The sequence below is a fragment of the Hemiscyllium ocellatum genome, chromosome 7, assembly GCF_020745735.1.
Source record: "Hemiscyllium ocellatum isolate sHemOce1 chromosome 7, sHemOce1.pat.X.cur, whole genome shotgun sequence".
In the NCBI taxonomy this organism is placed as follows: domain Eukaryota; kingdom Metazoa; phylum Chordata; class Chondrichthyes; order Orectolobiformes; family Hemiscylliidae; genus Hemiscyllium; species Hemiscyllium ocellatum.
In genome coordinates, this window is record NC_083407.1 from 111121954 (window position 1) to 111137002 (window position 15049).

Here is a 15049-nt window from a genome sequence, read left to right on the forward strand (position 1 = left end):
TTATCACAACGCCTGTGTCTTTATTTAGTGGCTTGGTTTTGTTTTCAGACACATTCCAGGAGGTGGAGAGCTCCCTGCAGATTTTATTACAGGCCAAACTCTGTCTGTGTTTGAGTAAAAAGACAATTTCCCAGAGACTGGTTTATAACCCAGTGCTGGTTACCATTCCAATCATAAGTGGCATCCCTTCTTCCTAATCACCAGTTCATTCCATACAGATCACATTGTCATTGTCCCTGCTTTAGTACGCTGCCAAATAAAAGAGCTTTTTGTTAAGTCTGTCATTTTCATTGGACCTGCACGATTGAAGGGCTGGGGGGAGGAAGCGGTGGTGGCGGTTGGAGGGGGAGGTGTGGCAGTCTGGAGGTGTTCCCTGTGCACTGGCAGGTTCCCATGAAGTTGAAATTCCATGTGGTCCAAGGCTGTAATTTAACTATTGTGACTGTGTTACTGTAACATTGTGAAGGTTGTAATTACTCTGTTAACATGACGGTTTTTTTGTTCCTCCCCCCCACCCTGCTCTGAATAACGGACTTCAACCTTACTGTGCTGCAGGTGCACAGGCCCTCGTATTAAGGACTGCATCGAGATGATGGATAGGTACCTATTGTGCGCTGTTTGCTGCATGCTGTGCTGTACGAATGCTTGCTGAAAGGGGGATGGTATTGTGGTGTAATTGTACCCAGGTGTACAGGCCTCACTCTCCATGACTGTGCTGCTGGATAGCTCATTCCACCTTTCCACAACATGCTAGGTAACATCCGCCATATTTTCATCTCATACCCTCCCCAGCCCCTTGTTTTGTGTCTCATAGGATTATCAAATGAAGTGATGAATAAATAATGAAAATTAAAGCCTTTCAGCAGTGATTTCTTTTAAATCATCAAATTAACCTACTAATCACCCTGTCACAGGAATGAGATTTTGATGAGGCGTAATCAATGGGATGGACGAGGTCCCTGCCTGTTTGCGCTATTTTTATTCTGTAAGCATTTCTTTATCAGTCTGGATTGCTGCATTAATAGAATCTGAAGTGTATCACTAATTGCTTAGGGTTAACTGCTGAGGCTTGGCTTCTTGGCCTCAACTCTAAGACTTGCTTACACACGTCTGGTTAAATGAAAACAAGGGATCTGATATTTGCGGGGTGACATTTCTGCTGGGGAGACCGAGCGAGATCCTTGGCAATCACGGTTTGCTTTAATTACCTGTGCTGCACTCCAGTATTTCACCTGGCTGACTGACCTTTCCCTCTCCCTGTCCCATGCAAATTCTACGATTGAATTAACACTTGTGTCATTGCAAGGGAATTAAAGCATCTGAGACAGATTCAAGACTGCCTTCATATGCACTGGGTCAACAGTCCTACAGTGATTAACGGGTAGCAGGTATGAGTGATTGCTCTGCATGCTCGCAATTCTGCTGAAGAAAGGATTTTTCTGACACTGACGCAGTTCTGACAAAGGCAATAGATTCTCAAGCAGGTTTACAGCTTTGCTGGTGCTGAATACAATCAGAAAGGAATTCGATCCCAATTGCTCTTACAACTCCATCTTGGAACTTTCTTCACTGACACTGAGGATATCTTGCGAGCAATATTTAAAAAGTTAGTAACGTATTCTGCACATCTCATTCCTGTGCCCCATCCAAATGGATCTAACACATGGTCCCGAACCCATCAGCTCTGATAAATTTGCAGATATGTGAAGCTTTTTCAACTGTGCTAAGATGGTAAGAACACCTAACAAATTAATCTTCCTAGTTAAGTATAGTTGCTAAAACTGATAATTATTTCCAAGGAAACAATTCATTTTGGGGTTTCTCTTCTTGCTTGAATTTTAATCTTCCATTTGAAACATCCTAAAGTGTTCTGATTATTGCCTCGCAACTCCCTGCTTGCCCCCTGTAATTCTAACTGCCTCATATTTTACCTTGTGTGTGTGTATACAAAGAAGGAGTTTGTACAATCCTCCCTTCACTGCCTTTCCCATTCACATGATTGAAAACCTGCAGTTTTCAAGTGTTGCCTTTGGTTGGTGGTGAGGGGTGTTGACCTCAGCAAGCAAAGAGAGAAATTGTGCACCAGTAGCAGGGCCGCTAACCAGAGGACAGGTAGTTTCTTAAGAGTGAGCCTATTGAAAGTGCACGATCAGTACGCTTCGAATGGTCAGGAAGGAGAGACCATACCCAGACACAGCCTGAGTAAGTATACAGTTCAGGGAATTTGGAGGCAGTGTGCAAATTCAGTGCAGAAGGGAAGAGATGCTTTTTGCTTGCTTTTTATGGCTTATAGTTAGTCAGCTTTTTGTTAAATGGGATAAATAGAAGCCCAGGATTCAGGGCCCAGCACAAAGGAGTGAGATCACAAATAAACTGTCACTTCATTGGTTGGTGATAGCTACTAATTTGACTATCTAATGCAGGCAACTTTCAGATTGAAGGTACATTGGGGAAATATGTACAGGTAATAAACTAAAAGACCAGCACAAATTTTTTTAAAAATCGAATTAAGAACTGAGTAATTAACATAAGTGATGCCAAGCCAGGTGCTGTATTGTAACTAGGTAAAAACACTGACTGCAGATGCTGGGAACCAGATTCTGGATCACTGGTGCTGGAAGAGCACAGCAGTTCAGGCAGCATCCGAGGAGCAGTAAAATCGACGTTTCGGGCAAAAGCCCTTCATCAGGAAGCCCTAACTGTGTGGTGTAGGAGCTGGTGCACCCATTGTGGTTCATTCTAACCACATGTGCAGCAAGTGTTGGTTACTTGAGGAATTCTGGCATAGAGTTGATGAGCTGGAGTCTGAACTTCTAATGTTGTGACACTTCAGGGAGGGGCAAGAGTTACCTGCAAGCTGTGTTGCAGGAGACCGTCACACCCCTTACATTAACTACCTCCACTTCAGATGGTTGTCAGGCATAGGAGTGTGTGATTATGAACAAGGAGGGTAGAGGAATCCAGCAGATAGTGTCAGGAGGAAGCCTTAACCCTTGAGCCTGTCTGCCTGATTTGAGATTCTTGCTTCCTATGTGGATGAGACTGGGGCCTGAAAGGACAATGAGCAAACTGACCATAGTACGGTGATACAGGGAGCCATTCAAGACAGGAGCGGAAAGACAAATGTAGTTAATTGGGAATAGACTACTTAGGGGAATAGATACTGTTCTCTGTGGTTAGGATTGTGACTCTCAAAGGCTGTATTGCCTGCCCGGTGTCCAAGTTCAGGATATCTGGCATGGATAGAGTGGGAAGTGTGAGGCTTTTTCACAGGGTGGAAGGGTCAATTATTAGGGGACACAGGTTCGAGGTGTAAGGGGAGTGGAATGGGGATGTTTAAAAGAGATGTGCGAGGCAAACTTTCACACAAAGGGTGGTGAGTGCCTGGAACGCGCTGCCAGAGGAGGCAGACACAATAGCAGCTTTCAAGAAGCACCTGGATAAATACATGAATAGGAAAGGAATAGAGGGATATGGATCCTGAAAGCGAGGGCAATTTTTGTATGGAAGGGCAAAATAAGTCAGCGCAGGCTTGGAGGGCCAAAGGATCTGTGCCTGTGCTGTATTATTTGTTGTTCTTATTTCATCAGGTTCCAGAGGAACTTGCAGAGGAAGGGGAAAGATCCAGTTGTCATGGTCCACGTACCAACGATACAGGTAGAAAGAGTAAAGAGTTTCTGCTGAGGGAATATGAAAAGCTAGGGGCTAAATTAAAAAGCAGAACCAAAAAGGTAATAGTCTCTGAATTGCAAGTAGTTCTGGGATAACATGCGTTCGGCAGCACATTTGGCGATGACGTCGCTGAAGAATTAGGAACCATATTTTGGAGAACGATAACCTCCGTTGGCAGAGGGCGGAGATTGGTTTGCACACTTTGTTCTGTGCATGTGCCGATGTGCGTGCTGAAAGCTCCATGCAGTTCTGTACATGCACCAATGTGTGTGCCGAAACCTTCATGCAGTTCTGCACATGCACTGATGTACATGGTGAAATCTCCACGCAGTTCCGCATGTGCGGAAGTGTGAGTGCCGAAGTCACTGCGCCGAAGTCTCTGCGAATGCACAATGTCAGCTTCCGACAGAGTAGCCTTCTGTGTGAGGTACTGTACAGAGAGCAGCTTTCTTACACTTTTTAAATGAACTGTTAAATTTACTTTGTTTCATTAATACACCTTCATTCAAAGCGTGCTATATACTTTGTGTCAGAGTTTGGGTGATTTATGAGCGATTGTGGATGGTATCTTTTGCTGGTCTGCCCCTAATGCCACTTTTTCCATAGGCCCCATTATTTCTATTAAGCGATTTTCTGCTAAGCGAGGTTTTTCTAGAACGCAACTATGGCGTTATAAGAGAACTACCGTTACTACCCGAGCCATGAGCAAATTGGCACTGGCTCATTAAGATTAAAAATGTAAGCTCAAAGATTAGTGTGGGAGGAATGAGTTTGAATTCAGGGGACATTGGTCCCAACATTGGCTAAGGACGGAGCTGTTCTGATGGGACGGGCTCCACCTGGGGCCAGAGTCCTGGTGAATCTCATAACGTGGGCTGTCGCTAGGACTTCAGAGTAGAGGTTGGGTTTGTTTGCAATGAAAATTATGGAAAACTTTAAAGAGGTGGAGGGCTCAGCAGAGGTTGTTAAAGTTTCCGGAACAAGTACAGGTATCCCCCACTTTTCGAACGTTCATTTTTACAAAAGACTACATTAGTACCTATTTTTGCTAACCGAAAGAAATCCGAAGAGGATACAGGTAGGCAACCTTTTATCCGAAATCCCAAAATGCAAAAAGCTCCAAAGTCGGAAGGTGTGGACTCGATGGGCTGAATGGCCTTACTTCCACTCCGATGTCTTATGGTCTTATGGTTTTTTTTGTGAAGTTTCCTTTCTCATTAACAAGGTTGTTTGGCGTGCAAAGAGTTAATCCAAGTCGACACCCACTCGATGGGTGTCACTCAGATGCGACGTGGGGATGCGTGGCCCAGCACAGGCAGGCCTCAATTCGGTCTCAAGGCCCGTTTTACGCAGTGAGTCTGCTCTTCCAGTAAGATTTTTAAAACATTACACCATCAAACCGTCACTTACTCTGAAATTCGAAAAATTCCAAAAACCAGCTGGTCCCGAGCATTTCGGATAAAGAATTGTGCACCTGTATTCGCTTTTGCCAGAAAGGTTGAAATTTCTCTCACATAAATCAATGCTTCTTCGCTTTACACCTTTAAGGCTTACGAAAGGTTTCGCACAACTTTGGATAGTGGGGGATACCTGTAATAGGATCGAGACTATGAAAAGGGTCAGGAATTTAACTTCAGGCACAACAGCTAAGGGGAACTATGAGAGGGGGGTGGTCAATGCAGGACTGAGGGTGTTGTACTTAAACACACCCAGGATACAAAGCAAGGTAAACAAGCTTGTAGCGCAGATTGAAAATGGCAGGTATGATGTTGTGGGTATCACAAAAATGTGGCTGCTAGGGGATCAAGGTTGGGAACTAAATATCTAAGAATATACGTCCTAGCGAAGAGGCAGGCAGAGGGGCAGAGAGGGTTGGGTTGCCTTGATAATAAAAAAAAGGAATTCAAATAGATAGCAAGAAATCACGTGTAGAACCATGTGAATGGAGCTGAGGAATCTCCAAGGGAGAAAAAGACCGGTAGGAGTTGTGTACAGGCCTCCGAGCAGTAGTCAAGGTTTGGGGAAGGAAATAAATCATGAGGTAGAAAAACCATGTAAGAAAGGCACTGTTACCATAACCATGAGGGACTTCAATATGCAGGTGGACTGGCAAAGTCACATTGGTAAAGGATCTCAAGAAAAAGAATTTGTGAAATGTGAAGAGGTGGTGTTTTGGAGCAGCTTGTGGTAGACCCCACTAGAGAACAAGCAATTCTGAATTTGGTGATGTGTAATGGCGCTGTCTTGGTTGGGAAGCTTAAGGAGAGGGAACTGCTATGGGGCAGTGACTGCAAGATGATAAAATTCATGTGCAGTCTGAGAGGGAGAAGCTGGAATCAGACGTAATGGCATTTACAATTGAATAAAGATAATTACAAAGAAATGAGGGAGGAGTTGAACATGACCTATTTGGTTTCCCAGCAGGCCTTTGGTGAAGTGTCACATGGAGGCTGTTGAACAAAATAAGAGCTCATGGTGTTAGGGACAAGGTCTAGCATGGAGAGAGAATTGGCCGACTGGCAGAAGACAGAGAGTAGAGATAAACATTTTTTTCAGATTGGCAGCTGGTGATCACTGGAGTTCTGTTGGCTCAGTGTTGGAACCACAACTATTCCCGTTACATATTAATGATCGAGATGAAGGAACTGAAGCCTGGTTGCTACGTTTTAGATGACACAAAGCTAAGTGGGGGGACAGGTAGTGTTGAGGAAGTGAGGAGGCTGCAGGCTGACTTGAACAGGCTAGGAGAGTGGGCAAAAATGTGGCAGATGGAATACAGTGTGGGAAAGTGTGAGGTTCTGCACTTTGATAGGAAGATCAGAGGTTAAAAATCACACACCAGATTATAGTCCAACAGGTTTATTTGGAATGTTGGACTATAATCTGGTGTTCTGTGATTTTTAAGTTTGTACACCCCAGTCCAACACTGGCACCTCCAAATGAAGAACAGAAGAGTAGATAATTTTCTAAACAGGGAACGGCTTCATTAAGGGATTTGGGAGTGCTAGTTCAGAATTCTCTGAACATGCAGGTTCACTTAGCAGTTAGGAAGGCCAAGTCAATCTTAGCATTAATTTCAATGAGGCTACAATACTGGAACAGTGATGGACTGTTGAGGCTGCAATTAGGCTCTGGTCAGAGCATGGTTGGAATATTGTGAGCCGTTTTGGGCCCCCTATTTCAGGAAGGATATGCTGGAATCAGAGGGAGTCCAGACAAGGTTTACAAGAATGATCCCAGGGATGAAGGGCTTGTCATATGAGGAGCAATTGAGGACTCTGGGTCTGTAATCGATGGAGCTTCGAAGGGTAAGGAGAGATCTTATGGAAACTTACTTAGGGGCCTGGACAGAGTGGATGCGGAGAAGGTGTTCCTACTCGGAGGAGAGATAAGGACCCATGAACCCAGCATCCGAGTGAAGGGGCTACCAACGAATTGTAGAATCCGTACAGTGTGGGATGAGGCCAATGGGCCCCTCAAGTCTGCACTGACCCTCTGAAGAGTGTTGCAGCCAGAACCATTCCCCACCCTAACCTTGCAACCTCATGTTTACTACGACTCATCTACCTCGCCTACACATCTGTGGACTGTATGAGGTAACATAGCATGGCCAATCCACCTAACCTGCACATCTTTGGACTTTGAGATGTGATTGGAGGAACTGGCAGAAACTCACAACATGTGAACACCATACAGTCACCCAAGGCTAGAATTGAACCCTGGTCCATGTCAATCCTTTTAAGCAGGCGTTTTTTTTTTAAAAATAGTCATTCACAGGATATGGCTAGGTCAGCATTCATTGTCCATTTTTAACTGTTAAGAGTCAACCACCTTACTGTGAGTCCGGAGTCATATGTACGTCAAACCAGGTATGGAAAGCAAATTTCCTTCCACAAAGGAGCAGGATAGGTTTTTCCTGATAATCGCAATGGTTCCATGTTCTTTATTTCAGATGTTTATTTAATTCAAATTCCACCATCTGCTGTGGCAGGCTTTGAGCCCTGATCACGAAAGATTACCTGGGTCTCTGGATTAACAGTCCAGTGATAATACCATTCATTGTCAGCTCCCAATCTGTCACTACTTTTTAGAAATGAGATGAGGAGGAATTTCCTCAGCGTGAGGGTGGTTAACCTGTGGAGCACATGCCACAGAAGGCTGTGGAGGACAAGTCGTTGAGTGTACTTCAGACAGAGATAGATAGGTTCTTGATTAGTCAGGGGGTCAAGGGTTACGGGAAGGAGGCAGGAGAATGAGAAACATCGGCCATGATCAAATGACGGATAAGACTTGATGGGCTGAATGGCCTAATTCTGCTCCTGTATCGAATGCCTTATTGTCTTGGTTAAAATAACTGGCAGAAGGATCAGAGGGGAAATGTTTTATATAGTGAGTTGCTATCATCTGGAATGGATTCCTTGAAAGGGTGATGCAAACAGGACGAGTAGCAACTTTTGGAAGGGGATTGGACATATATTTGAAAAGGAACTTTTATGGGAAAAGAGCGAGGATGTGAGACTCATTGGATAGCTCTTTCAAACAAGTGGCGTGACTACAATGGGCTGAATGGCCTCTTTCTGCACTTTATAATCCTATGCCTGATTACTGTGATCAGCAGCAAAATGAAAATAGAATGATTAATTGTATCATGATCAATAATAGTTGATCAGAAATAACTCATTCTATGTACAGTGCTGTGAGACATTTCTACAGGAAGCAGAGTTGTTGGACAAATGTCATTCTCTTTCTGTGCAGAAGCAACTAGTACAGAGTTCTTATCTTTTGCTCAACCATGCAAGATTCCAGTGCTGTGCACTGTGCTTTTCCCAGAAGCCAGTGGAGGACTTGCTAAAGGCAAATCTTTGTCACCGTTTCTTCATGTCAAATTTCTATCTCAAACCTTTATTATTATCTCCATAGAGACTGATGACTTGTCAAAAAAAAATCAAAATTCCAGTCAATAGTTCAAAGGATGACACAAGATTTCGCTTTTTGAGACAAACAAAAGACCAAAAGCACTTTTGACTGAACACTATCTTTGTCAGGAAAGTATATTTTAAACTATGAAAAAGGACCATTTCTTCAAGAAGGGGCGGCACGGTGACTCAGTGGTTAGCATCACAGCACCAGGGATCCAGGTTTGATTCCAGCCGCGGACAACTGTCTGTGTGGCGTTTGCACATTCTCCCCGTGTCTGTGCGGGTTTCCTCCGGGCGCTCTGGTTTCCTCACACAATCCAAAAGGTTGTAGGTGAATTGGCCGTGCTAAATTGTCCGTAGTGTTAGGTGCATTAAGTAGGGGCAAGTGTTGGGGTAGGTTACTCTTCGGAGGGTCGCCGTGGACTTGTTGGGCCGAAGGGCCTGTTTCCACACTGTAGAGAATCTAATCATAAACAAAATCACAATCCACAGCAGGGATCAAATTTCTTTTTTTCTTTGTGGAGTCTTCTTGAGATCCTCATGGAAGCTACCATCTGATTTTTCACTTTCGCAAACTCATTTGTTAGGTGATGCAGTCATGTCCAAATAACACTTTCTGTATTTTTGTGTCGATTTATGTGGTGTTTGGACTCACAGAAGCGCTGTTAGAAGAACTGATTGATGTGCTCAAGAATTAGCCGACCTCCTTTAAACTAAAGCCACAAAACACACAGGGCAAGCATTCTCTTCCTCGACACTACGTATTTGAGTTGGCACAGGACGACAGACATAGATTAGCAACAACTCACTTTTCAAAATAACTGGCGCAAACGTCTCCACACAAAAAGACACATCCCCACCTCAATTTCCACAGATTGCTGAGATCACCACTGCGTTTGGTAAAACTTTCTCATTGCATATGCATACAGTTGGATGGCTTCAACCCGGCAGCTAGTGTACTCTTTGTTGCACCCTCGATCTCAATCTGAGATTTAAATCTAAATATTTTGCATATTGTTCACTATAGTAACATTCATTACTTTTTTTCTCCCCTATATTGTAGCCCCTATTTGTATACTGCCTTAAGCTGGCATCCTACAATCATCTGCAAGGAATTCATTAACTCAATGATTTCATGTTTTCCCAGATTAGCTGATATTCCCTTTATTGACTCATTTAAAATTGTTCTATCTCCTTTGCAGCCTCCCATTCCATCCTCCTTGCAGGCGCTCTGAAGATTCCTCCTATAACTCAAGCTAGGCAAATCATCCAATCACATTTTATCTTCTCATGCTGTTTACTGCTCTAATCCAAGCGTATTCTCTCATGTGGATTCCTGCATGGTGAGCTATTAGTAACTTCTGGTCTCTAGTTATCCTGAATACCAAGGGACTGCCAGTGCCTGTGGGTTTCTATGGGTAGCTTAGACTTAGAAAGGGGAAAAATTTCCAATTCCATGGAAATATGAATCACCTGGGCCTTCTATGCAGATAAATGCCCTTGAGGCATCAACTCTTATTATTTTCGGTGTAATGGGACATTTTAAAGTTGCTTACAACTAACATTGTCAACACACTTCTGGGACTGTTGCCTTTGTAAACACCTTGCGCCACCTTCCCAGCAAGAAAAAAACCTGACATCCTCTTTAATATCGACTAATCAATCAGCGCTGGCTCAGTCACAAATAGACTTTTGACATAACAACCCAACAAACCTCACCGTTATAACATTCTGGATGTGAATTTGCCCACCTCACGGAAACTCACTCTTCAAATAAATCCCTCACCTCCGAGTTACTGAATTGGATTCTGTTTGAATCCATTAACAATTTGTTGCCTGCAATGACGCATTTTCAAACTCTTTGTCATTGGTTGCCCATCTTATATGACAGCCAGTTAAAAACTTTTGGTGAAAAGAGGCAAATTTTCCATTTTCCCGTGACCAACATTTTTATAACCATGGGAAAATAAATTGTTCAAAAATCATTAAAAAATGACATGTATTTCTTTTAAAATTCCCTTGTGCCATTTCTTTGCTGAAGGGTTTCCCTAAGCAATGATCGAGACAATGATCATTAATACCTGGGGAATGTGGGCAATCCCGTAGAATTAGTATGCCTCATCCAACTCCTATTCACTGGCTAAGTATGACAATCTAGAAAGGTAAACATTGGTCACCTGGACCTGGGGGTTGGAGAACGGAGCACCAGTGACACCAGAAGAGAAGCGAGGAATTAGATAGATGTTCATAATTATCCAAATAATAAACTAGTAACAAGCATGTCTCTGTGACAAGCATGGAAATGCACACAGCTTACCAGATTAATCGTAAACCTCTTTAGTGGAGGCTCATTAAAACATCAAATATTTGTCACAGTAATTGCAGCTATGTGCCAGGAAATATGACATGGTAATGTGCATTGTCACTTACAGTTGCTGTGAAAACAGTGATAACAGGCATTCTGTTGGAGATTCCCAACCATTAGGAACAAGCTACATGGAGAACATTATTATTGAGGAGAAAGTGAGGACTGCAGATGCTGGGGATCAGAGCTTACATATGTGTTGCTGGAACAGTGCAGCAGGTCCAGACAGACCAGTCCATTATTGATCCTTTGTACAGACAGAGCAGTCTATTATTGATCCTCTGTCTAGACAGACCAGCCTATTATTGATCCTTTGTCCAGACAGACATTTCTATTATTGATTCTCTGACTAGACAGATCAGTCTATAATTGATACTCTCCCTATTCAGACCAGGCCATTATTGACGCTCTGTCTAGACAGACCAGTCTATTATTGATCATCTGTCCAGATAGGCATTCCTCTTCCATAAAGATAAGTCTAAAAGTAAATCCTGAGTATTATTAGAAGTAGGATGAAGAGGGCCTTTGATGAGTTTATGCAATGTACAGCAAGTAATAATTTGATCAGGATAGTCATTAATCAGGAAATTGGTTGTGCTACCCTTTATTTCAGCATTAAGCTGGCAGTGAGATATCGGACAAAGCATATCTTCAACTGTTTACTGCAAACCTACCAATCACTGGTCAGAATACAGGTCAGAATTCTTACAGTTCCACTTGGTTTATGATTGGTCTTACCAGCAACCATGTAGATAGGGTCTGTGACTCTTTATCCCTGTGCAAGCTGGATGCTGAAATAGGGTACTTCTCAAAACCATCCTGGTGAATAATGGCTACCCAGATCAGAAAGGTCCTAAAGTGATCACTCCTATTCCTGAAAATTGCCCAATCTACTTCAGATGAAAGGTATTTCAGAAGTTTGCTGCTCAAACCTCTGAAAGACTTTTCACTCTTGCCTTTAAGTCAAAACGTCATTCTATCTATCACACTAATGAGTAGTGTGGTATATGCATTTCAATTTTATTGTGATGTCTGAAAGTGTGACAGATTGTATCAAACATAATATCCCTTTGGCTTTTTGTAACAAGCAGGCTATTGACTGTCCAAACTTGCAAAGTACTCAACTTTATATATGCTTCTGCAACGTTCACTGGGCCATCCTGATTGAGCAAAGTATTACACCAACAATGAGTTTAAAGTTGTCAGACTCACACATCACTGGAAGATATACACACTAATACCCTGCGCCCTGTTCTGTACAGACATAGAGATTATGTACATACACTATTCATGTTTCAACTAACAACATAGGTGGCAGCCATTGACTGATGGATTGCAATGCCTTGATTCAACAAAGTCAACCTAGCTGGTTTAAAATTTAAACACAGCTTAGCATTAACTGCCAATCAGCATTTTCAAGTGCATTCTCCATGGCAACAGCATGACCAATCAAAGATCACTGTCCAAGTAACCAGCAGTCTCCTGTTTTGAGGTAGGAATGATGATTTTCCTCTTGCTATGGATTTCTTGCTAATTGTCCTGATGAGTGTAAGACAAAAAGCATCGACAAACTCTGTCCTTTTCAGCAACACTCGCCGGTTTATTATTCTTGCTCTGTCCAGATAGACCAGTCTGTTATTGACCGTCTGTTTGCACAGACCAAATCTATTATTGACCCTCTGTCTCGACAGACCCGATTATTATTGATCCTCTGTCCAGACGAGCCAATCTATTATTAATTTGCTGTCCAGACAGACCTGACTGTTGGTAATCCTCTTCAAGACCCTCCATATAATGTATTCCCTGTGTACCTCAGATATTTTTACACTTCTTGCCCGCCCAAGCATAAAGGGTAAAAGGCATAGGTTTACCTGAGAAACATGAACTCACCAAATGTTCAATAACTGTGTAATAATGCCCATTTCTATTGCACATTGGTGTGTTCATCATAAAATCCCTATAAATGGCACCAAAAGGTTTTAAAAATGGATTACCTATGATGCTGCATTTGCTCTTGGTGGACATCCTTGGGCCTGCCCTCAGTCTCTGATGGTAACAGTATCACAGTTAGCTGCTTGAAGCTCCCTCTTCCTGCTACCTTCCAGATGGGAGCCGAATGAAAATTGGATCCACTGCTCATCTGTGTACCCTGCTCTATCACTGCGTCATATAAAGAAAACAGGTCAAATCTGAAGGAATTTCCTCAAGGCTGTCGATAAATGTAGTTTGAAATGTGAAGTAAGGCACTGATTTGATTTTGGTTTCTAATCTAATTATTTTTAGACTTCTCTTTGTTGACACATTATTTGTAAGAGGAGCCTTTGGTCATTACTCCTTCTGTTGTCTGAGTTTGGATCCATTCCTTTTTGCCCCCTCTGGTAATAAAAGTGGACTACAATGATGGATATTTCTAACTATAACAGAAGCTGATGAACTTGTCTCGCTGAGCAAGTGAGATTTGCATGATTGGAGGTAGTGCATTCCTTCACAGCCTGGATTCACACCAGCCGTGCCTCGTCTACCTCACCTAGATTCCTCAAGGGGCTTCTCAGATCAAAGGAAGACTTTTTCTGGAAGCGTTCAAGCATTCATTTATAATTTTCGTCCATTCGTTAAGGCAGGAATATGCTCCGTGCTGCTTTCTCTATCTCCTCCTTTGGCAACCTTTAAAAACCCAGTTTCGTCATAAATGTGAAAACAAAAAGGTTTTTAAGTCTTGCAGCCAATCTAACGTTTCCCTCCAGTCCTGCTAACCGACAACCTTGATAATCAAAGTTTTGCTACCTTCAATACTAACTGTCTGTGCATGTGTAAATTTGCCTTTTGATGGAACAATAGAATTCAGCCATGAAGTGGGGACATGATCAAAGGTTAACAAGTAGAGCTGTGCACTATGTTCTATGACAGATAAATGGAATTAGACTGCGCCAGCTGGCATTTGCTAGATTTTTAATGTGGTCAAACACATTAATAAGCTGATTATCACATCCCAGATGAAAATATGTGCCGGGAAGTCTAATGCTGCCCAATGGCTATGCACAGCATTGATCATGGAGTCCCTCAGGATGTTTCCATCCAGTATCGCCAGGCTCCTTAACGCAGTTTGTTCTCTGTATTTGGCTGAGTGTGACTGGTTGAGGGTGACTGGATGCGCCTTTTTTTGATGAAAGTTTCAACCGTGTGTTTCCGCTCACCCATTACTGCCCCCCGTTGACCCTTGCTGTTCCCCCATTCTGTCATTTGGATTGGCAGGACTCCTCTGATTGCAGCTGGTGTAATTGGCGGCCTCTTCATCGTGGTCATTCTGGCTCTGGTGTTTGCTGTCTACGTGAGGAGGAAACGCATCAAGAAGAAACGGGCCATGCGCCGGTTTTTGGAAACTGAGGTAAAAATAAAATACAAGGAGTACAGGATCAATTTGGCTCAAGTTGTTTCGTTTTTATAAGTGGAAGCTGTAAATGTTCAAAATGCAGCCCAAAACCGAATGGCAGTGCTAGATAATGATATCCTAAAATGAGCTTTCCCAGGGCCTGTGGAAATCCTTACATTGGTTTTGACACTGGGAATGTTCACTTTGGTTTCTCATCAGATATGTCTTTCATCCCGTCCCTTATTGTTGAGCCATCATCTCCAGGCTGTGTTTGTCATTTCAGCAGAATCTAAATTTGGAATGAGTTGTGTAGTGGATATTCTGGTCTAGTAGCAGTCAAAGCCCTAGATCCTTGCAGTTTATAAACCTCGGATTTGAAGTAGATTCTTTGTAAACAGCAAAGTGGCCATCAGGTAATTAGGAAGCAGTCAGGTTCCTTGCTCACTGGTTGTTTGGGACATTAATGCATCCTATTTCTGTCAAGGCTAACTTGATAGTGTAGAGTATGAGTGTTCAACAGCACTTCCTTCTCATGTCCATCCCAGATTCAGAACTTGGCACATGGTTATTGAAGAACGTAGGTATGTACCCAGATTACTCATACGTCAATGTAGGATTAGATTAGATTACTTACAGTGTGGAAACAGGCCCTCGGGCCCAACAAGTCCACACCGATCCACCACCCACCCAGACCCATTCCCCTACATTTATCCCTTCACCTGA

General features: G+C 42.9%; 1 protein-coding gene across 1 annotated transcript in view; it reads left to right on the forward strand.

The window, feature by feature from the left end:
- LOC132817270 (receptor tyrosine-protein kinase erbB-4-like) overlaps positions 1-15049 on the forward strand; it is a 956628-nt gene that overhangs the window by 710174 nt on the left and 231405 nt on the right. The window contains exons 16-17 of the mRNA XM_060827652.1: positions 556-600; positions 14209-14341. Of these exons, the coding sequence (XP_060683635.1) occupies positions 556-600; positions 14209-14341 (178 nt within the window). The remainder of the gene's footprint in view (positions 1-555; positions 601-14208; positions 14342-15049) is intronic.